The sequence below is a fragment of the Dama dama genome, chromosome 25 (genome assembly GCF_033118175.1).
Source record: "Dama dama isolate Ldn47 chromosome 25, ASM3311817v1, whole genome shotgun sequence".
Taxonomy (NCBI): domain Eukaryota; kingdom Metazoa; phylum Chordata; class Mammalia; order Artiodactyla; family Cervidae; genus Dama; species Dama dama.
Genome location: NC_083705.1, coordinates 37,162,526 through 37,187,923, shown reverse-complemented (window position 1 = coordinate 37,187,923; position 25,398 = coordinate 37,162,526). Strand labels below are relative to the sequence as shown.

Below are 25,398 nucleotides of genomic sequence, written 5' to 3'. Positions count from 1 at the left end.
ATCAAATGAAAACAAATAGGGATTTTGTTGTTGTTAGATACCAGTAAAACATAACTAAGATAACTTAGATCTGGAATATCAACTTATCAAAGTATATCCTTATTTACTTTCTCTCTTTTTTTTTTTTTGCATCATCATTATCATCATTAGTGGAAATCCCTAAATAGAAGGATGGATGACAGGGGAAAATTCAGAGATCACATAAGAATGAAGAGTTGAAAGGATTGCAGGAGAAAAAGAAAACAAATGCAAGAAACCTACTTATTCTTGTTATTGAATGTGTATTAAATATTGGACCTGTTTTCCAAAATATCAAACTGAATGAGGCTCTTTAGACCAGGGTTTCTTTGCCCCTACTGTTATTTGGGTCTGGATAATTCTCAGATACCAGGACTGTCCTCCGTGTTGAACAATGTTTCCCGGCATCTTTGGCTTCTGTCTACGAGATGTCGGCAGCAAACCTCTCACACTAGAAGCGCCATCACTTTGGGGTGATGGTAGTATTGATGAGGACACATTTTTGGGCTCACGTCTCTGTAAATCCTGCTCGAAAAATCTAAGGTGGCAAACACAATATTGCTTTGTGTGTCTGTACAACTTTCACATCAACTCTACAACAGAAGTTTAAAATTATATTTTTGATATCAAAGCATTCATAATTAAACTCTTTGGGACATTTGCTTTCATTATGCAGTCTTTTTTGGTTAATCTTGGAACACTGTAACATGAATGCTAATCACTTTGTTGATGAGAGAAAGCCTATTTAAACATGTTAAAAATCCTTTTTTGAAAGCTCCATCGATTTTTCTCTGCCATTCAAGTCTCAGGTAACTCCAGTGGTTTACTACTTTAATTATTGAACAAAAAGGATAAAAGAGATCTGCAAAAGAATCCATGGACTTAGATACATTAAAAAAATGAGAAAAAAGAAAATAAAATTTATATTAGTGTCAATAAATAGCAACCAACGTGCAAATTGCTTATAACAGATAAAGTTTCATTAAGTTGTGACTTTCTGATAGTTGTGGGGACAAAAAACATCTGAAGGTATGGAAACAAAGAATAGAGGGAAGCTCTCTTATGCAGACAGAGTTCACATATGAAGGTGTTTCTTTACTGTTGGGATGTCTGGTTACATTTTATAGCATTTTCAGCAAAGGAGACACAGATGTAAAGAACAGACTTTTGGATTCAGTGGGAGAAGTAGAGGGTGGGATGATTTGAGAGAATAGCATTGAAACATATACATTGTCTTATGTAAAATAGATGACCAGTGCAAGTTTGATGCATGAAGCAGGGCACCCAAATCCAGTACTCGGTGACAACCCAGGGGGATAGGGTGGGAAGGGAAGTGGGAGGGGGGTTCAGGATCAGGGGGCACGTATACCTGGGACCAATTCATGTTGATGTATGTCAAAAACCATTACAATATTGTAAAGTAATTATTTTCCAATTAAAATAAATAAAAATTTTCATAGCATTTTATCTGATAAAAAGGCAGAAAGTTTTGTTGTGTATGTGTGTGTGTATGTTTTGAAGAAAAAAATGAATGAAATATGTCCAGTATGTGTCACATAGCACTATCACGTGACACCATGAGGAAGAGCCCAGCAACATGCTTATTGTCATGGTGATGACTGATTCCATGGAGTAGATGGCGGGGGGGTGGTAATCCATGTCAATCCAGTTAAAAATGGTGCAGTACTGGTGCAATACCTAGCTATGGAAAACACTTGCCAGAACTGTTTTGCTGTTGTTGTTCTCAATGCATTTACAACTATCTGGAATTATTTTATTTATTTCCCTTTTGTATTGTCCATCTCTCTTGATGAAGATGTAAGCGGCAGGAAAGCAGGCTATTGTTTCTCTTCCTCATGACTGTATTTTCATTACCTACAATAGTAACTGACACTTTGCAGTTGTTCAAACATATTTGTTGGGGAAAGAATGAATAATTTAATGAATGAAGTTATGCTACATTTCAATATTATGGATCAATAATGTTAAAAAGTGTTTAATTGGGACCAAGAAGTTGTCAGTACATTTTTTCTAGGTGTGGACACAGATAAAAAATAAGAAAAATAAATGAAATAATCATCCACCATCACCATCAGTGCATAAAAGAAAAAAAATTTAACATAGAAATAGCCAGAGTAATTTTAAAATAAAAATGAGGCATAGAATAAAGAACAAGACATTTATTTATTTTTTGGCCACACTAAATGGCATGTGGGATCTTCACTCCCCAACCAGGGATGGAACCTGTGACCCCTGCCTTGGAAGCATGGAGTCTTAACCACTGGACCATCAGGGAAGTCCCAGAACAAGACAGCTAAATAAACACATCCCTAAGGATAGCTCACTCCATTGCTGTTATATTACTTATTTCATCATAGATCAGTGACACACCAGTGTGTTCACTGGGTTTTAGGGAGACAGCTATAAAAAGTGGCTTTCCATCAGGAAACATGGAGATGAATAACTATTAATTGTTATTTTTATCATAAACTCATATGTTTCTCCTGAGCCCCAAATTACTTAGACTAACTATATATATATATATATATATAGTTATATATATATATATATACATATAGTAAGAATATTTGGTAATTGGTTTTAGGGTCAGAGGTTTGTCTTCATTCTCCTTGTTCTTAGAGTTGGAGACTTGTCTTTGTTCTTCTTGTCCTCATTGCCAAAGCCCTTCTTGCTGAATAACTTTCTTTAAGGTCTGGTATGTCTTCCCAGCTCCTTTCATTCTCCCACATAAAAGTTTACAGATGGCCTGTATCTTTCTACCATCTCAATGAATTGTCTTTTCTTCTGCAGAGACAGCTGGGGGTATTCTATCACATTTGTTTGTTTTCACAGACTAATTGACAAGTAGAATACTAGACAGCAGAACTGAACAGGGACCTCTGATCCTTCTCTCCTGTGTAAGAATTATGTAACTTCAGTATTTTGTATAAGAATTCTGGATATTGTAAAGTTCAGATACAGACTTGGCCTTTCTGAGAACAGACACATCTAGTAATATGTAGAATAGTTATAGAAAATGTGTTAAAAATGTGGATCCAGAAACTTATAAGAGGTGGGTAAGGAAACTGAATAGTAACCTGAGTGAGAGGTGTGTCAAAAGCTTCTTTTGTTTTCCCTGTCTGTAGCTCCGAACACTTTCTATGGGAACTGGTTGTTCTAGTGTTAAGTGGAGGAGGAGAGACTTTCTCAGTGAAGGCTTCTAATCTAAACCATATAACACAGAAAATTATTTCAGAGATTATTTTAAGAATTCTCACAAGTATAGTACATAAGTGGATACATAAGTGCTAAGTTAATTCATTACTTGTAATATATGCTTTAAGACAATAGGGCTTGATTCTGTCTAAGTTCTGGTTGAGAAGCACTGGAGGGTAGTAGACTAAATAGAAGTGACGTGAAGTGAAGTCGCTCAGTCGTGTCCGACTCTTTGCGACTCCATGGACTGTAGCCTACAAGGTTCCTCCGTCCATGGAATTTTCCAGGTAAGAGTACTGGAGTGGGTTGCCATTTCCTTCTCCAGGGGATCGTCCTGAGCCAGGGATCGAACCCGGATCGCCCGCATTGCAGGCAGACACTTTACCGTCTGAGCCACCAGGGAAGCCTAAATTGGGAGAGGAGTAAATAAGTTATAATAGGAACAATATACACTCATAATTTTGTGAGAATTCCTTATGTTTATGAGGCTAGTGATCACCTCTGTTCTCATGTTAGTGGCAGCTTTCAGCAGGGAAATTAATTGTCTTAATTTATTGTGAACCACATTCATCTTAATCTTCATTATATGATTTCAGGCCCGGGATACTGCAAACAGACTATTGATCCTCCTGGACATTTATAAGCTGCTTGTTCCACTCATTCATCTACTCACCAAATAGATATTAGGCAAACGCATGTATTACATAGTAGCAAACATGGCAGATTTTGGTATAGACTGTAAATACAATTCATTCTTTGAACAGGTAGTCCAGCAAGCTCAAAACCCAACTCATTTCTTACTTCCTCCCACCACAAACTCTGCAAACCTGCTTTATCTATATTCACTATCCCTGGTGGTTCAGTGGTAAAGAATCTGCCTGAGTGCAGGAAGGGCAGGTTCAATCCCTGGGTCGGGAAGATCCCCTAGAAGAGGAACTAGCAACCCACTCCAGTATTCTTGCCTGGAAAATCCCATGGACAGAGGAGACTGGCAGGCTACAGTTCATGGGGTCGCAAAGAGTCAGATACGACTTAGAGACTGATCTTGAGTATCATGGTGGCATCACCTTACCCAGTTATCAAACCAAAAATATGCTACCATTTGTGGATCTTCCCTTTATCTTATTCTTCATAGAAAGCAGGAATGTAAGTTCCATTAATTCTTTACTTTTTTCTTTAGTAGTTTTTCTAATCCTTTGTTGAAGATTAAATCCTCATAACTTCTTGTCTGAGTTATTTGAAGACCTTTCTAACTATCTGTTTAGTTGCCCAAGCACCTATGTCTATGAGGATACTCATTTCCAAAAGCAAATGTCATCATGCCAGTCCTCATGCTAAAAGCCTTCAACTCTTATCTATTACCTGTAGGATGAAATCCTAATTTCTTGCAAAGACACAGATCCACATTTACTCATCTCCTGTGGCTGCTTGCCTCCCACTCTGCATTCCCCAAATTTTGAATACTGTGCGTGCTTTTCTTCAAATGGCCATGCTCTCGCCAGCCTCTGCTTTTATAACTTGCTGCTCCTTCCACTTGGAATGCTCACTCCACAAACATCCTCTTAAATCCACCACCTCCTACTCAGCCTTTGGAACTCAATACCTCCTTCACAGAGAATTTTTAACAGATTCCTCCATTTTAAATTGTTATTTCATCTTATGCTTTTAATGTATTGAATTGTGTTGATTTGCATATTGTTTTGACTTCTTACATGTTTACTTTCTGAAAGACATACTGATTATAGGACACAGTGACTGGCATAACTGGAGTCTCCATAAAGCTTGTTGAACAAATGAATATTAGTCAAAGCATGAACTGTTAATATTTAGTGGATTATATTACTTAAAACAATCAATGTTTAATTTTAATGATTACTAGTGTGTAATAATAGATTGAAAATAATGTTATGATAATAAGTCAGTTAGGAAGATATTGATATGGAATGGGGAAGCAAATGATGAATGAGAAACAAAATATGCTTGTGTCCACATATGTATGAGTCTGTGGATGGCTATTTTGACACACATTATTGATGATCTACAAAAGCCAGAGTCAGAAAATGACATTACAAAGTTTAAAAGGATCTAGTCCAGTTGGCAAGCACAGATAACTTAATTGTAATATATTCAATAAAGAGATAGAAATACACTGAGAATACCATAGACCAGCTTAGAGGTTCACAGCAGGCTTGTTGGAGGAGTAAATATTTTGAAGAATAAATTCAAAGTAGACAAGTAAAGATGAGAAATGACAAGTTTGTGCCACATGTGAAAATGAAACTAGCTATATTATCTTTAATCATGAAATCTATCTGAAGAATTTCACTGGAAAATGATATTTTTTAGAGTTACTCAGACCTTGGGACAATGAAAAGACATTGAAAGAGAGGATCAATCACTGCAAGCACATCACGCTATGGCAAATAATTATTTTATAAAATGGATATACAGATACATGTGAATATGTATGGACTATTATAACAAATGAATGTTTCAATTTTACTTGTGTCCACTTGCATCCACTTTACCGAATCATGTCTGGTATGTTACACACATGTACACCCCTCAAACCCAGGTACATATAAATATTCCTTGCAACTGCCCTACAAAGTGAGTAGTATATCCTGATTTTATATAGTACCATACTCAGCTAAAAGAACTGAATAAAGCTACGTAAGGTCGAATGACCAGTTGGTAACAGATTCAACATTTGATTCTCTCTCTGTGTGAGGTCATTCCTGTTCTGTCATGCCACCTTGACAGATATTGCATTGAGCTGCTTAAAATGCTACTCTTAAGGAAAAAAGACTATTTAAATATATGGTCAGCTCTTTCTTTCCCAAAAAGCATGTTCTGAAATCTCAGAGGTAGACGATCACATTCATATAAATCACTGTAAAGATGAAAATTAAAAGAAACTGAAACAAAAATATATTTAGTTGATAGCTAAGAAGGAGCAAAGTGATCCAAAGCATAGTTCCAAAGAGACTTAGCATCTGTGCACTGAAACGCTTGTTTTAACAAGTCCAACTGTGTTTCCTAACTATGCCAATCCTTTCCCTTGGCTAATGCAGCATCCAGTTTACAGAATATATCAAACTGCAGCTTTCTTGCTGAGAGGAGCTGAATGCTGCTTTAATTTCCCAGCCGGGAGCTGGTATTTCATCATGAACCAGGCATATTAAATTGTTGTGTAAGTGGAAAGACCACAATGTCAGCCATATGGCAGTTTCTCTTTGCAGAAGAGGAGAGACCTTCAAATCAAACTGTTAAGTCTGATGTCAGTTATTAATCTGGAGATATGGACAAGTGATTTATTTCCCCTAAGGTATTTTTCCTCCCTCCTATGCCCCATAAAAGTGATGAGTACATTTTAAGTTGAAAAAACAGTGTAGGTTAACCCTAAATACATCACATTATGAATGTGACTTCCAGAAGTTTATATTCTATAACAGAGAGGAAAATGCTTCTTTACAATCAATTTTCCAAGTCTACATTTAGGGTTGTACTTCACTCTGGAATGAGCTGGATAGATTTCAGACCATCATATGTGGGTTTCTTGAGCTGAAAAAGCAGAAGTGGTTCCACATCATTTCCATCTCTAAAACAGGTCACCCTTCCTTTCAATGAGGTATCTCCACCCCAATTCTTCTTTGACTCAGCACACTATTGTCCAGTTTTTACAGAAATTGCTTCAATTGTCCATCCAAGAAATTTATATTATAGTCTAGTGGTGAATTTGAGCACTAGATAGATTCTGGGAGATAGCCGAGGACAGAGAAGCCTAGTGTGTTGCAGTCCATGGGATCACAAAGTTTGGACACAACCTAACAACTGAACAACAACTAGTGTGTATCAGATCTCATCCTACGTGTTTCAGGTATAAAACAAGTTCCTTATTCTCATAGAACTCACACTCTAAATAAATAAGTAGATGACTTGTAAAATACTGACTGCTATAGAAAAATAAAACAAGGTAATGTGATGGAGTGATAGTGCTTGTCTAAGAATGTGATCATCGCAGAACAGTGGGTGTTTTAGGACTTTTGATATCTCTATGAATAATTTTTGTTTGTTTTAACGATTAGGTTTTCCTTGCAAGATTTTCTTCTCTTCAGTTCAAAACATTTAGAAGTTTCTGAAGCTGTGATCTAGATTACAGGTTCTTCACTGACATGTTCACAATCTCATCTTCTCTCCCCACTGCTGCTGTAGCAAATTCTAGTACTAATCCCTGCAATGATGATGATGCTGTTACACTTACTGATGAGGATTTTTGAGAGAAGGAAAATCCACTCCTTCAGAGTCACGTGCAGAGTCAACCCCCTGAAGGTCATCACTTTCACAAAATAATCACTTCTCTCTCCTGTGGGGCTCCACCTCATGCCTCGTCCTGGCTCCTCTCAGAACCTCAGGCATTTGGTTCAGGCAGAAGTGGGCCAATGAAAACAGCAAATGCAAAGAACTGAGCATTAAATCCAAGATCTCTTTCTAAAAAGTTATCCTCTGGGCTGGAAATAAAATTTCACATTCCCTGGTGCCATTTGTTGCTCTCCTTTTTCACTCTTCTTATATCATTATAGAATTCTCACTCAGAAGCCAGTGGGAATTAGGTTTATTCTTCGGTATTCCTGAAGCCCTATAGACTTAGACTCTTTAAAAACAATAAATTTCATTAGGGAGGGAGTCCACTAAAACCTTTTTACTGAATCTTTTCAGCTTTCAGTTATTAAAGGTTTCTATGTTTTGATCTCTTATTTGTTGCCATGGTCTCTGAGCAAAATCTCAAGACAACAACCTGAAAATGTAGCCAAGAACAATTATCACTCCTCTTTTTTTTTTCTTCACACTTTTAGTGATAAAAGGACTTGGGTCCAAGAGGTTCAAATTAATGATGGCAGGGAGTTGATTTCTTCCCCCTAAAACAATACATACCTTCCAACAAAACTGCAAGGTATAAGGCTACATCCACTTAAACACACGGGAATTACGACAAATGCGTGATCTAGAAGTGCTCTGTAAAATAGAAACGACCTAGGATTTATTCAGCTGGATTCTGACTCCCTGATATATAAGATATCAGACACCATCCATTCCCAATTTTCTCTGATAAACTCTTTATTGTTTTGGGGAGAACTACAAAAGGAAAATTTAAGTTTTTTTTTTTTTTAAAAAAAAACACCTATTTTAGGGCTTTATAACAACTAAGGTTCTGGACAACAGCAAACTTTCACTGGATAAAGTTCCTATTTAAGGGAAAGAGTTTATGATTCAATTTAAAAATTTTCTTTCTTTATCACTGAAATAGGAATATATTCTTCAATAAAAGCCCAACATGCAAAATGATACTTTCACAATGCATTTGCTTAAGTATAGTTATTTTCCCTGATTTAACGTGCCTAAAATTTTCCATGTAAAATTATCTGTCTGGAGCATAAGCATTTTGAAATCCTGTTATATATTATTCTTTATGGTAACACTCTCTTGTTCTATCACAGATAATCTTACTGCAGCTCAAATAAGTCACATCTAGTAAGAAAATTAATCTCCATCTGTAATACAGTATCTTGGTAAAGCTGTGTCCACACAGTGCAAGGACGTGGGCTGGCAACTGTGTGTTTAATTTAACCCAAGGTAAAGTCAAGTCAGAAAATCAAGACTCTAGAATGAGCAAATGGCTTAGCTCAAGTCCTTTCTTTACTCTGAACTATACAGTTATAACCAGAATGCCCTGATAGTAAAGGCACTAAAACCAAAAAGCAAACTAGACCAGGTCAAGATTCTCAGAAACTTGGAACCACCTTTTCTTTAGAGCTTATCCCTTCTCCAGTGGATCTTCCTGACCAAGAAATTGAATTAGTGTCTCCTGCATTGCAGGCGGATTCTTTACCAACTGAACTATCTGGGAAGCCTATTTCTCTAGAGCACATACTTCGTAATCAGATAGGGAAAGGATAGATATATAGAGCACAATATATGGAAGTACTATTTTGGTTCTTTTCTCACTGGAAACTTCATAATGATAATAATAATGATACCTCTACCCATTTATGGGCTTCCCTGGTGGCTCAGGTGGTAAATAATCTGCCTGTAATGTGGGAGACCTGGGTTTGATCCCTGGGTTGGGAAGATCCCCTGGAGAAGGGAACAGCTACCCACTCCAGTATTCTGGCCTGGGGAATTCCATGAACTGTACAGTCCATTGGGTCACAAAGAGTTGGACACAACTGAGCTACTTTCACTTTCACCATTTATATTGTTTCTTTAAAAAGATAAACTGTTAAAAATTATGAGTCCAAGCATCTTTCTTCTTCAACTTACAACCAGACAGGCAAAAATATGCCTATTATTCACATAAAAATGATTTTGGTAGCAAATGTTTCCAGTTTCCTGTTGAGCAGAAAGCAGTGGTGATTGTTTTACAAGTATCTTGTAAACTCCAAGAAAGTGATAACTTTTAATGTACTCATATTAAATCCTTACAATAAGAGGATAAATATATATGAACTGAATTAATAAGTGTATTGTGCAATGGGCTCAATTAAGATTTCAAATGTTCCTCCTTTAAGGAGTCTAGACTTTAATTAATGTTCTCATTCATGTGCAGTGTGAATGTATAAGTGCGAGTCACTATTATTGACTTGCTAACATCAATAATATCTAGACACATCTTTGGAACCCACTATTCCTTTTGCTGGGGTGCACATACATATCTCAGAAAAGGGAACCACTCACTGCTTGTCACTAAAACATCCTGTTGTTAATGTGTTTCTCTTGTAATTTACAGTATGAAGTACAAAGAAACATTTTAAATACTTCTGGCATTTTAAATTTGCTAAGGGTACTAAAACATTTCAATAAATTTACTATACCTTGCAAAATAGGTGATGAAAAGCAATTTAAAGTGATTAAACTTTTCCTACTTCATTATCTTTCTGCTGAACTATTCTGACTGGTAATTTCAGTATTCCCTTTCAAGTAAATTCAACCATGGAGAAATGTCTCTATGGACAGCAGAAGCATGCTTAGACTTAGGAAACGCAGATTTTCTAGCAACAGGCTAGGAGGAAGCAATTGTAGGTGTGTGTGTATGTATGCAATGTATTTTATCATTCAGACTAATAGGAAAGGATCTTTGTTTTCTGAAATGCTATAACCTAATAACATTTTAATGACTTGCAGACAATGCACCTGTTACTGCGTGAGCAGTGGCCTAAAGTGAGTCCATCTCTGTCACTATCGGTCTCTGTGGCCCATGCACCGCTCAAGCTCTTCGATTGCACAAAAGAATGAAATAATGCCTCCTTCTTAATTCCAAATTTTACAGAAATGTTTCTGAATAATTTAACTTTTGAAAAATATATATGTCTTTTCTCCCATTTCCCTTCTAATGCATTTGGGAAATAGATATTGAAAATGATAAAGATTATGCACTTTTGTAGTTACATTAATCTAATGTGAAATTAGGTGATATACTTGAAATGAGTACAATGTGGGACACATTAAAGTCTATTTATTTGAAGAATTTGGATTTTATGAAATCTTAAGTGTTTTTCGTTGTGTGTGTGCATAAACATAAACACACATATGTATCCAATAAGGGTACTAGGATTTCCAGCGTTGAGGTGACCTTTAATTTTAAAGAGCTTTCAAGACTGTCTATTTCATCCTCACACCCCCACCCCCACCATACACACAAATTGATTTCTCATAAATTTCATTGCTATTGCATTAAGACTAACAGTGACTCGGGAGAATATACAAATTGATTATTAGATTCTCTGTTAACTCAACATGAGCACTGATTCAAGAATACTTCAGTAATGTCTTACACGTGTGCCTGCTTCTCCGTTTGATGCCAGCCAGTGGCATTTGTTACTACCTATCATCATAGCACAAATCTATAAGCATTTTGTATATGTTAAGCCATTTAGTCCTCTAAGCAAGCCTAATGAGGTAGAAATTATTATTATCCTGATGTTAACAATTTGGAAACAGGGGCAGAGAGAAGATAGTGACTTTCTCAAAACCCAATAGCATCTTAAAATCCAACTCTAACGCCTACACTCCTTAAGCAGCATCCTTCTGTCACATTTCAAAGAACTTCGCAACCAGCCCCTGACACTTTCTATTTTTCACTACTCATAAAAAAGAGTTGTAGTTAATTTTCATCCACTAGAACATGAATCATCACAAATATCACCTTCCGCCATTTTTTTCAATGCTGGGATCTTGTCCTAGAAAATATCCTCAATGGTAATACTTCAAAAATATTGTGAACTCTAGAATAAGCAGGAAGACATTTCAAATACTCAGAAAAATATTAAAACAAGCACACTGGCAAAAGAGAATATGTCCCCAAGAGTCCCATTCCGACAGCATCACAGACCTGGAAAAGTGCAGATAGTGTTTATTTTAATAGTCTCTTTTTACAGATATGAACCTAAGCCCTAAAATGTTAAACAGACTGCCTGGGGATATGCAGCTGGGTTGGGGTCTTATTGACAAAGAGGGGATTGGTTCCTGACTGTGGATGCTGAGTACTCTGCCATATCGTGTTGCTTCCTAATCCTCTTACAGTTTTGTTCCTAAAGATAGAATTTGTTAATTTAATTTGCAATATTATGAGAGTAGAACAACCATGCAATGAAATATGCTTAAGCTACTCAGACAACCTTTTAAATGGTTCATGGTACAAGGTTCAATAAGGCATGCCACTGTGAAGTTGCATAGTTTCAATGATATGGACCTTCAGATTTGAAAGCAGGATCTAAATTTAAGAGTAAGTAAAACATGGGCACAGAATAAAAAGCCTTTGTTATCAGCTTAAGTGGACAGCCACATGGACAAGAAGCATGCTAGAGATAGAGTTGAAATGAGGACACAGTGAGAACCTGTCCATCTGTCTACCAGCAATTATGCACACAAACTCACCACAGGACATCACTCCAAATGAACCTGTTCAAAGGGTGAATTTTTTAAGGCCATAAACACTATAGGTTGGGGGCATTTATCAAATAAGACCTTAATTATGTTTTATACTAAAATACTATATTATGGTAAAGAGCCTTGGCCTGTTTTATATGCATACCTGTTAACTCTTTTATAGGATAAAAATGTAACTTTGGTAGCATTATAAAAGTTTTAATTACTTTCAAATGTATGCCCAATGCCTCAAAAGGTAACACATATTTTCCACAGAAAGATGGTCTTACTTCACCTTATCCCACTCCGGGCTGATAGTATAGAATAGAAAATGTGAGAGGAAAACAAGCTAATATTAAAAATAAAAATTTGAACCTCCATCCTTCCCATGCAATTGCTATGCTTTTATACTTTATTGAAGTGTGCCTACTCAAAGACATACTTCTTCCTGCTTTTTGCACTGAGATTCCACAAGTATGATGAAGTATGATAATGATCCTTAAAGAAAGTGTCACGACAGAATAATAGTTTGCACAACTTTCATCCACAGAACTCAAAGTACTTTACTAATGTTAGCTCATTCATCGCACCTGCCTATGACAGGGGGTGAGCAGATCTACTGAAGTAGGGCAAGAAGATCTTAGTCAGCAATGTTGTACTGAGGCTCTGAAAGCTAAATGTGAGGCTGCAGAGCAAAATAAAAGAACAAAACCAAGAGCTTTAAAAGAAGCAACCAAGAAGGAATCTAGCTTCTCTATTCAGCACTAAGTAAAGTTACATTTATGACTTCTGTTAAAAACTTACAGGAGAAAAAAGAAGAGCAGTCATCATAATTTTATATTTGAAAAATTGAAAGGAAATATAAATAAAGATCATTTATTAAAAACTTGATCACTGACTTCATGATATAAAATATTATTTAATTAAAGATGACTTCAAATTAGATTCAATGCCACAAATATCTATTCAATAAAAAGGATATACCAGGAAATGTGCTAAGGATGAAGACACAAATAAAAACATAAAATGATTAGTATAATACAAATCTTTATGTCCCATAGTTTCTGTGCATCATTTATATAAATGTTCCAAATAAATCACAGAGAAAACTTAGGGATGAACAGAAAATAAGAAAATGAGTATAAATAATATAGGAGAGAAAGAAGTATTAAGAGTGTAATATTCATGAATTCTAGGGTTTTTATCTTCTTTGCTACTCTATGACAAATACTTAGAACCCTGTCTGGAACACTGAAGATTTTCAATAGCTGTATGTGGCATCACTGACTCAATGGACATGAGTTTGGGTAAACTCCGGGAGTTGGTGATGGACAGGGAGGCCCGGCGTGCTGTAGTCCATGGGGTCACAAAGAGTCGGACACGACTGAGCGACTGAACTGAACTGAACTGATGTGGAAGAAAAAAAAGGAAGGAAGGAAGGAAAACAATATAACTTGCTCCATTTATGGCATAAGTTGAAATAATGATTTTTTTGAAGATTGAAAAATTTCTAAGAAGGCAACAATAGGGGAGAGATAACAGCCCTCTATATTATTCCAGATACAATTGCCTTATAAAGCCCTTTCACCCCATTTTTTAATCTGCACCGTGTTTTTGTTTTTCATTAAAGTATAACTGATTTACAGTTTCAGGCATACAGCAAAGTGATTCAGTTATATATATATATATATGTGTGTGTGTGTGTATATATATATATATATTATATATATATATATATATATATATTCTTTTCCAGATTCTTTTCTATTATAGTTTATTGCAAGGTACAGTAAGTCCCCTACAGACGAACCTTCGAGTTGTGAAGTTTTAAGATGTGAATGTGTGTTCGCATGTCTAACCCCATAAGGTGTGAGTGAAGTTGCAGTTTGCCCTATGTCTCCTGTTGCTGACAGTCCTTCGCTCTACCATCTTCCACTTCCTCCCCCTCCTCCAGTCAACTCTTCTCACCTGTTCACTCGATGCCAGCCCCTGTGTGTCAGCTGCTGTACTGTATCTACTTACTTTTCAAGACACTGTACCACAAAAGATGTTTTCTTTATTTTTTGTTTGTTTTCCTGTATTGCTTGTGTGAAAAATATTATAAGCCTATTACAGTACAGTGCTATATAGCCCATTGTGCTAGCTAATTTTGTCAGCTAGGCTAAATTTGCTGGATTTACAAACGTGTTCTTGGAACAGAACATGTTCCTATGTAGGGGATTTACTGTATTGAATAAGATTCCCTGCTGGTAACATAAGCCTGTTTTCTATGTCTGAGGGTCTATTTCTGTTTTGTAAATATGTTATTTTGTATCACTTTTCTATCTTCCAATATACGCACAGTGTTTCTAACAATTGAGATAACTGACACTTGAGTCTTCACATCAAGATCTAGATCTGGTTTTCTAAGCAGATGGGAGGACTGGAAACACAGGGTCTCTTTAATGAGTGAGGGTCATGAGGGAGACCTGGGTAGCCGCCATCCCTCTCATTTGGGTTTAGAAGAGCCAATTCTTGTGTCTCCTTGACTCCAAGACAGAGCATTGGCTGCCATCAGTCACCATGTTTGTTCTAACGTTCACATCACACCGGGTTCACTTCACTGCTTTCCTGGCTCTGGGGCATTTGAGTCATCATGCTTGACAAGGTCCTGGTACTCCAACAGAGGGCCTGATGAGGTCCTCTCACCCTATTTCTACAGCAATCTAGAATAGTTTTATCCAGTAGGGTAGGCACTAGCCACATGTGGCTATTTACATTTAATCTAAAATAACTGTAATAGAATGACATTAAACACTCAATTACTCAGTCACACCAGCATCAAATGCTCAATAGCTACGTACAGCTAGTGTTTGGGCAGTATTAAATACAGAATATTTCCATCACCACAGAAAGTTCTAGTGAATGGCACTACACTAGATTCTGTTGGTTTTAAATTCTAGAACCATATTATTTGATTCTTAATATAGTGAGATTCATTTAAAATTAGATAGAAGGTAATTTAAATATTAGTACTGAGTTTCTCAGAAATAGGTAATGCTTTGTGTTTCATTTAGTGTAGTTTATAATTTATCATTATTATTTGCATTAGCTTCCTGTCTTGACAAACAGATAATGAGTTTAGCACAGTATAGTACCGAAGTGAATGGGTGTTTGGTTGCTTTTTTAATTTTAGAGCTGGAAAGAAAACAGAAGAGAGAGAATAAGGAGTAGCGATGAGGGAAAATATATCTGTTCATCCATTCACCCACTGACTCATTGTACGAGTTCTCCTTGAGTTTATGTAAGAATTCAAGTACTATTCTTTGGTGTTGCAGATTTAAACTGGAAAAAGTCATTGTGTCAAAGCTCAGAAATTTCATAGTCCATTATAGAATACTGACATATAAATGATAACAAAAACAGTTCAATAATAGGTTAAGTAGTAGGAAAGCAGAAAGAAAAAAAAAATCTGCCCGGGGGAGACTAAAAAAATTACATTTCAGTGATGTCTTCATATGGGAAGCAAAGTGTCAGTCTAAAGAATGGAGAGGATTTTTTGTTTTATTTTGTTTTCTTTTTTTTTAAACTAAAGGGATAAATCTTTATAAAGGCAACTTTCATTCTTTGCTAATGTAAGAGCTAGCAGCCTTGATTTAAGGATAAATCAAGGTTGATTTAAGGATATCTAGAGGGGAAGATATGCATTGAGATTAGGAAAATAAACTGGGCCAGATTGTATAGAGTTATCGAGATTTTGTTTGAAAATTTGGATATTATTCTTCTTCATACAAAGGGCAAGGGACACAATTCAGATGAGCCTTCCTAAAAGAGGAAGAGCTGCAAAAGGATGAAAACACAAAGCGTATATAGGTCTGGAGTCTCCTCTCCAGAATCCTGGGAAACAGGCATGAATGGGAAATGTTGGGCTTCAAAATAAGAGGCCCATTGGTCACTCTCAAACAACTAATGCACGTTTACTTTAAGGAGAACCCTCAAAGAAAACATGAGAGCTTTGCTGGTGCTCAGTGGTAAAGACTCCACCCGACAATGCAGGAGACATGGGTTTGGTCCCTGATCCGGAAAGATCCCATATGCCAAGCAGGGCAACTAAGCCTGTATGCCACAATTAATGACCCTGTGCTCTAGAACCCAGGAGTCACAATTACTGTGCCCACACTGCAGCTACTAAAGCCTGTGTGCCTTAGAACCCATGCTCCACCACAAGAGAAGACACTGCAATGAGAAGCCTCTGCCCAGCAACTACAGAGTAGGCCCAGCTCACTGTAACTAGAGAAAAACCTGCATAGCAACTAAGATCCAGCACATTCAAAAATAAATAAACAAAATAATTTTTTAAAAAAGATTTCTCTTTAAAAGAAAGAAGAAAAAAACATCAGTCCAGGAGATAGTTCTTTCTTAAGACTATCCTTATGGATGATGTATATTCTGCCTAAAAACCTTTTTCCTCCAGTTATGCTTGATGGAAAGTCATGCTTCTTTCTACCTTTGAGCTATGCATACAAAATGAAAAAAAAATTTTCCATCTGTTCTTTATTACCAGACATTCCCTTAATAGCATATACAGAGTTTATTGCTACAGAAGGTAGCATTTGAATAATACAAATAAAATGCAAATACCAATAATGCAAATAAAATATGAATACCAAACAAAGCTGGTAATCAAAATGTCTCAATTTTTGCTTTCAAGAGAATGAGAAAGAGTATGTCAAAATAGTCAAAACAATTGTACATTCTAAAGTGAATCATAAGCTGCTAGATTTGTTTTACCTTGCAACAGAACCCCATACATTTCATTAAAATCAATTACCTCAGTTTTTGATAGATAGTGAAACTTAGGAGCTAGGTAGAGGCACATTTTAGAAATTAAGTACGTGAATTAGAATGACACACTAGAAATTAGAATTAGAAAGTACATTTGCCTTAAGGAGTTTTTATTTGACTAGGTTCAAGATATGGCCTGGCCTCTCTAATTATAAATACTTCAAAAGTGGTGACTTGTGAACAATCACAGGAATACAAGAAGATCCAGAACTGTAATAAGGACATTTTTGTTTTTTCCTTTTCCTTCTTTAAAGAGAAGGAAACCTCTGCTTCTTTGTCTCTTTTACTAAAGAGGGGAAAACATCATGACTTCAAAGTAAAATGTCTTAATGTTCATCCTGATTTTCATAAGTGTCTCAGACATTTGGATATAATCCTTTATCCTGCATTGATGTATTTATACATGACACTACTGAATTGAAGAACTAGAAGGTGAAGATTTAGATGGGGATTAACACTTCTCTCAACTCAATGATTTAGCAAAGATTCATCCTGTGGTTGTACATTGTCTGGTATTTCTAGGTGGGACAGAACCTACAAAAAGATCCAATGGAGTTGTCCTCTTATCATAGAATCAAATATTTCATTAACCTGACCTAAGAAGAGAATGAATGAGGAAGCAAAGGAAAACAAAACAAAACAAAAAATCTTGAAGAAGATTGATTGTTTTTCCCTGTTGCCACCTCATCTTCTTTATATTTTGGGAGAATGTTTATATTAGTTAAATTAACATTGAACTAATCAAATTGTAACTTTATTATCAACAGATTCCTCACATCTCCTAGTAAATCAGTGTCAGCTTTTAGAAATGTACGATGGACTAGAAATGGAGTAAACTGTAAACCACGGATTGGCAGATGTTTTTAGTCCTCTTACAAACAACGAATAATCACCATGACAGGGACAGCCTGTGGTTTTTCTAACCTGCAGCTCTACATTTAAAAATGCCACATCATTGTAATCTGGCCAAATACAGTTTGGGCATAAAAATCATAAATATGCACTCTAGCTATATAAAGTGGCTGACAGTCTCCTTGAGGCTGTCAAAATGTTAGACATGATTAAGTAGCATTTAATACCAAATAATTTATCATGGCAACCATCATGGTAAGTATTTTCTTTCTTGTAGGTTTATTATACACAACTTTTTTTGAACTTCCCTTGTGGCTCAGCTGGTAAAAGAATCTGCCTGCAATGTGGGAGACTTGGGTTGGAGACCTGGGTTCAATCCCTGGGTTGGGAAGATCCCCTGGAGAAGGGAAAGACTACCCACTCCAGTATTCTGGCTTGGAGAATCCCATGGAGTGTATATATAGTCCATGGGGTCACAAAGAGTCAGACACGACTGAGTCAATTTCACTTCACTTCACTTCACTATGTTCTAAGAAGAACCTATGAGACAAACATTTTGAAAGATGTAAAGTCAAGGGATTCAATCAATAGAACATTTGGTGTGGAGAGACAACCACTACGAGGTGAGTGGACAGAAATATTAATAATGAAACATTATATTAGAAAAAAAGCTTTTCTTTAAAATCATGAACTATTGAATACAAAGATACAGTATTGGTAATTTTAATGAAGTTAACCTCTATGGACATATATGTATATCTAGAAACAGTCTTGTATTATTGTAGAAATATATCAAGTTAGGAAGTTAGGTACAGAACACAAAATTCTGAATTTGATCTTTTGAATGTCTCCATATCTCACTATTTTGTTTGTCATTTAGTTGGAGTGTTTTCTGTAAATTGATTATGCTTACTCACTTAAGACACTTTGGAAGAGTGGAAAGAACATAATGAAGTTGATCCCAGGCTCTTCTGCTTAAAAACACTGTGAACTTGCCATGTTCAGCTGATGCAAAATATAAAATTAACATACTACAAAAGTATGCTCTATCACTTTCAAAATTTCATGTTAGATACTTAAAGGGGTATAAACTTTAAACCCTTCCATGTTAAATAAGTACAAGTTCTTATTATTAGATTCTAACAGCCTTTCTTTATCTTATTTGGTGTTTAAATTGAACAAATGTCAACTGTATGTGTGAAGTAACTGAAAGTAATGCAGACCTACTTTTTTCCATAAACTGTAACCAAAGGACAGGCCCACTGACAGCCACTTCAAATCACTATAATGAAAATGTGAATGACAGTAAAAGCACTGAACCCAAACCAATTGCTATTTTGGAGAATTTCTTACTGAAGTGAGTTGGATTGAATAAGTAGACATTTGTTTCACAGGAATAAACTATAGGTGAAATATCTGTTAAATGGTTAAAGTGAGGGATAACTTAATCAGTAATTTTGTAAAACTATATTTAAAGATGATCATTTATGTCTTAAGAAATTTAGAAAAAGGATGGAGAAAATTTTTACTTTATGTAAAATTACATTTTGATGGTTATAACTAGGTTTAGTAATTGAAGATCACCTCATTCCTTTTTTAAAATAAATCTCATTTAATCTTATCTTTCTTACACATTACCTATTGCCAATACAATTTATTTAACATCTTACATATTCTGTAATTCTCCTATTCAAACATTATATGTGCTTTTTTTCTCTCTACCATTCTGTCCCCAAATGTTTCCATTTAAAATTTTTAAAGAGAATTTAAATAAAAGATAACTCATATACTATACAATGAATCCAGATGGAAAGTGCAATCTATTTCTATAAAGCAATATTGAAACTCTATATTAAAAATGCAGTGGAATTTAACCAAAGCAGTATAGACAGGTTTATGTGTACTATAAATTGCAGTCATCAAAGATGAAGAGTAGTTCAAAATAAATATACTAGCTTTTAAACTCAAGAAGCTAAAAGAAGTAAAACTAAAGTAAAAAGTAAAATGAAAGAACAGATTTTATACAGAAAAACTACAGAAATTAGTGAAATGAAAAGCAAAAACAAAAACTGCTTCTTTGAAGATACAACAAAAATAACAAATATTTAAGTAGTTCTGAAAAAAGTTAAGAAAATTAAAAAAAAACAATATCAGGGAGAGAAAAGGCATAGAGATTTAGCAGAGGTTAAACACATATTAGGAAATACAGGTGTCTCAGTGGTAAAGAATCCTTTTTCTAATGCAGGGGATACAGGAGACCGGGGTTTGATCCCTGGGTGGGAAAGATCGCCTTAGGAGGAAATGGTAACCTGCTTCAGTATTGTTGCCTGGAAAATCCCATGGATAGAGGAGCCTGGAGAACTATAATCCACGTGGCTGTAAAGAGTGGGACATGTCTGTGTGACTGAGCACACACATTCTGCATAATAACAACTTTCAGAAATTCCTTTCTAAACTTTTATGTATTTGTCACACTTGCACTAATTACCTCAAAAACCTTTTCCCCCAAACCACTTTCCCCCAAGGCTGGATTATACTTTTACTTTTTACTACCAGATTTTATTTATTTTCATCAACTGTCAATTTCTACTTTTTCTTCATGTGAACACTAATTCTCTGAGCTTACTAAGTAAGTAGATTTTTTTAAAGTTCTTAGCTTTCCCTAATTTCCTCTTTCTTTTATCTTAGCACAATCTGCACAATAGTAAGGGGCTGATGCAATGCAGAATCACGACAAGGAAGAAGAGTGGGAAGAAAGGGAAAGATGAAGAATTAAAAATCATCCTTAATGAATGGGGAGAAAGTCAAAGAAGCTAGTCATTGGGCTAACCGAAAACTGGCCAAATATTTTGAGCTGATAGGTTTTACTCAGTTGCAATAGGTTAATGAATGAGAACCTTATAGTTATTTTGGGCTTCCCTGGTGGCTCAGCTGGTAAAGAATCTCCCTGCAATGCTGGAGACCTGAGTTTGATCCCTGGGTTGGGAAGATCCCCTGGAAAAGGGAATGGCTACCCACTCCAGTATTCTGGCCTGGAGAATTCCATGGATTGTATAGTCTATGGGGTTGCAAAGAGTCGGACAGGAGTGTCCAACTTGCACTGAGTGACTTTCACTTTTCGTACCTATGGTTAATTTGATATATTCCAAATAAGCATTTAATAAAATTAAAACTTTTCCCAATAAAGCTTTATAGTTGTTATTGAAGAAAACTTCTTAAACTCAGCATATTATTGTTGCTTTTATAATCATTATTTTAAAATAAAAATGAATATATTGCCTAGTTTTCAGATTAGCCAACATCTCTAATTTGATTTGAATACTTTCTTTTTACTGATTTTCAGGGGCTCAAATATACTGGTTCTTTATTATCTAATTGAACAAACAAATAAAATATTATCCCTAGTCTGGATTTATTGAATTAGAGTCTCTGATAGGCAGAACCTGAACTTAAACAATTTCTTCAATGATTCTGATACATACATTTTTGCCATCTAATATCAGAAGACAGGTAACTAACTACAGTGTTTAATATGAGGCAGAAAGAATTCAGGACTCTGGAAAGCTGTGGGAAGTAGTGCGGACACACAGAGTTGGGAGACATTAATTCTGACAGAGAAAACTTCTAAAGGCATATTATAAAGTCTGTGAAGAATTAATACAAAGTAATAAGAGCCACTTATTGAATACCTCACTCATGATAAGAAAAAGTTTCCCTTGAATTTGTCTTATAGAATAAACCTGATATGTTAAGGCAGATTTCCTGACTTTTTCTAAAGAGAACATTTCAGTTTCCTACTGTTGAGTAATATTTAACTATTAAACTTGCCAATGTCTGACACTGTAGTATTAATCATTGTCATTAATGTCATATCAGAACTGGCACTAAGAGACGTTAATAGTCATTCCCCATCACTTGTTCTAACAAGTTAAAATTGTTATAACAATGTAGTGAAACGAAATAAAATAGAAGTAAATACGGAAAACATCTTCATAATTTTGAAGTGCAGAAAACCCACTTTAGAAACACAAATGCTCTAAGATTCAAATTGAATAGATAATAATGAAGATCAGAATGATAAAACAAAAAATTAGAAAGTTTTAAAAGAATAATTTTTGAGAAAACAGCTACAGTATACAAATAAACAAAACATTAGGGACATTTCTGTAAATTTGCTTTAAGAAGACAAACAACACTTTAAAAAATGCAAAATAGCAATAGAAAATCAAATAAAAATAATCCATATCTATGAAGAAATGCCTCAGTATCACTGTTACTAATGGAAGTACAAAGTAAATAATAAGGGGATGCCAATTTTACTTATTAGGAGGAAAAATGTAAAAATCAATGGGCAAAGCAAAGTAGAAATTGGCAGTTTCATCAAAGAAATGATTTGATGTTTATTTCAATTTAAATGTATACATAGACTTTGGCCCAGTAAATCAACTCATAGGCAAGTTTTGTACATTTGCACAAATATAAATATATACCTTATTACAGTAAAAAGCTGGAAATAACTCAAAATGTCAGAAATTTTAGCAAGGCAAATAGCCCCTTGTGATGGTTAATTTATATGTCAATTTGACTGGTCATAGGATGCCCAGAAAAATATTATTTGGGATATGTCTATGAGGGTGTTCCTAGATGAGATTAGTATATCCTATTGCTTCCATTTTTCTGGAAATCCCTGACTAATATATCACACAATTAGAAGCTACATTCCCCAGCCTTCCTTATACCTAGAGGTAGTCTTTTAACTAAATTCTGGCCAATCATGTGTGAATAGAGGTGAAATTGGCCATTCTGGGCACACATCTAAAGAGAAACTGCTCATTCTTCAATTCCTGTGCCCCCTTCTCCCTTCCTGTGGTCCTTATTGTGGAGAGGGACCAATTTGTCTTGTATAAATAAGGGAAATAGAGGATGGCAGAGCAGCAAAATAAATAAAATCTGCATGCCTAAAAACTGTCTTGGAGAGAGTCAGTAAGTCCTCTTGGAACTTCTGTGTGAGAGAAAAACATACTTTCTATCTGCTTGCTGCTGCTGCTACTGCTGCTGCTAAGTCGCTTCAGTCGTGTCTGACTCTGTGTGACCCCGAAGACGGCAGCCCACCAGGCTCCCTCATCCCTGGGATTCTCCAGGCAAGAATACTGGAGTGGGTTGCCATTTCCTTCTCCATTCTATCTGCTTAAGCCACTGTTATTTGGCTCTGGTTTAAGAGGCTGAAGCGATATTCTAACTAATACAATAGTAAATGCATATGCACTGAACACGTGACACTGCAATGTGAAAATATACCAGTTTTCAATGAAAAAATGTTGCCTGCCATATCAGTAAACAAATGATGTTCAGCCATCAATCCATCACATTACAGCCACACAATGGTGAGCCCAGAGCAAACTTAGGAGAGAAACAGGATGCCCACCACCTACCAGTCAACTGCTGCAGCCACCCCAGACGATGCACTAGAGGGGACTAAGGATGAGAAAGCACGGATACCAGCCCCAGATAACTGAAGTGCATATCAAAAGAATAATTTCAATGAGTCCAGACTCTTGTATCTTTTCATACAAAGAAAAGCACTAAATTCTTTAATTTGAGATATCTGGTTTTCTCTAACCAACAGTAATCATTCCGTGTTCCAACTACCTGGTCTTTGTTGCAAAAACTGCTATATACCCTGGCTCCTCCCTTACCTCTTGGAGCAGTCACTCAGAGCCATCTGAGATACTGTGTCCTGGGCTTAAGTCCTCAGTTTTGTTGCCAAATAAAACATAATTCTCAACTTTTAGGTTGTGCATTTTTTTCAGTCGACATACTATAGACACTTTTATCAGAATTCAAATACAAGTCCACATTCAAACCCAATAAATCAACATTCTGACATCTCCAAAATTCTGATAAAGATACATATTGCAAGCAAATTAGATTTCATCTGAGTTACATTTTCTTTTTTACTAACCTCCAAAGTATGAGCCATCTGTCAGCTTCATTTCTTTACTGGATTTTGTGATGACACCAGCAACACCATGTTGAATGAAATACATTTTTTTACCCACAGCTCCTTCTCGTATGATATAATCTCCAGGTTGAAACACCTCAAATCTCAACTTGCTCAGCATGGCAGTCACGAAATTAGGATCCGCATTAGCAAAAAGTGGCATTGTAGCCACTAGTTTTCGGCAGTTGAAGTTGACTATCTCCTAAAGATGGCAAGAGTAAAAAAAAAATTAAGAGAGATTAATCATATCAGGAAGCAAAACAGGTGCTTAAATTAAGATCTCTATATAGTATAACATTGTAATTTAAATTAAGAAACAAAAATACATAAATTCTAATAATCCACATATTTCTTCAAAGTCGGGGATTATGTTTTATTATTGCATTGAAATGTATTCCTAGCACATAGAGTAGTATAGGCAAGTATTAAACATCAATAAATATTAATTAAATATATACAAGTTTACCTTTTATAACTTCCCATTCCTTTATCATTCTTTATACAAAATTAGAATTAAAATGTGGAAGGGTTTTAGTCTCCCTTTTATCTGTTTTTATGAAGAAAAGAAGCCACATCACTTCCTATTAACCTTGATGTTATTGCTTCTGTGGCCCATTATGTTGAACAATCTAATTTGTACCTACTGGCTGGAGTTCTGAAACAAGAGCCCAGCTGCCAGTAAAATGCCAACAGCGTTCTGATGTTTTTTCTTAATGTCATTCATATTATGGGAAGGAGATTTGATATTGTTCACATTACACAAAGGAGACTCTAATTTGACTATAATCTATAATTATAAATTCAATTTGTTTCTGGGTTAGATCAGAAAATCACCCTTTCAAAACCTCCTGGGTTATCACTGGGAGTTTTGGACTGGACAGAGGCCATATTTTCCTTTTCCTAAATTGCTTTATGTATGGGATCGGGTCAGTTCTAAATTAGAAGATTTATATACCAGATTAGACACAGTGCTATCACTATGAACCAAAACAAGGATATGGGACCAACCAGTTTTAATGCTGAAAGTTAGATATGGAACAGAATAAACAATGGGAATCTAAATTTCACTTCAATGCCATTTCTCAGAAATACCTTCTCCAATGTCCCACCTCCACCCCAAAGAACAGGGTTGGACCTGAATTTGTGAGCATGCTTAAGAGACATATAAAAATGAAGTCACCTCTGCCAAGAGACGGAAAAAGGGAAAAAAGATTCAGAGGTATTAAAAGAGAAGGAGATCTGAATTCCTGCTTTAGGAATACTTCTAGATTCCAATATGGGGAAAGAAACTTTCCTCAATCTTCTTCATAAAATAATCTAATATTTGTTATTCCAGGATAGTTAAAAAATTCCAGTTGATGCAGAAGGCACAGAATTTTAAGTCCAACATAGAAAAGAAAGTGTTTCATCCTCAACAATATGCAGTGAATTCAGCAAAGCAGATAAGCATCTCTAATAGTGGAGTTTCATGGAAAGTGGTAAAATATTTAAAAATCAGCAGCAATAACCAGAAAGTGAACATAAAGACAAAAACAAGAGAAGGATATTACATGTGGTACTTG

At 35.6% G+C, this 25,398-nt stretch overlaps 1 protein-coding gene across 1 annotated transcript in view; it reads right to left on the bottom strand.

The window, feature by feature from the left end:
* The window catches only part of HCN1 (hyperpolarization activated cyclic nucleotide gated potassium channel 1), a 436,515-nt gene that overhangs the window by 29,500 nt on the left and 381,617 nt on the right, over positions 1-25,398 (bottom strand). The window contains exon 6 of the mRNA XM_061129721.1: positions 23,798-24,038. Coding sequence (XP_060985704.1) covers positions 23,798-24,038 — 241 coding nt within the window. The remainder of the gene's footprint in view (positions 1-23,797; positions 24,039-25,398) is intronic.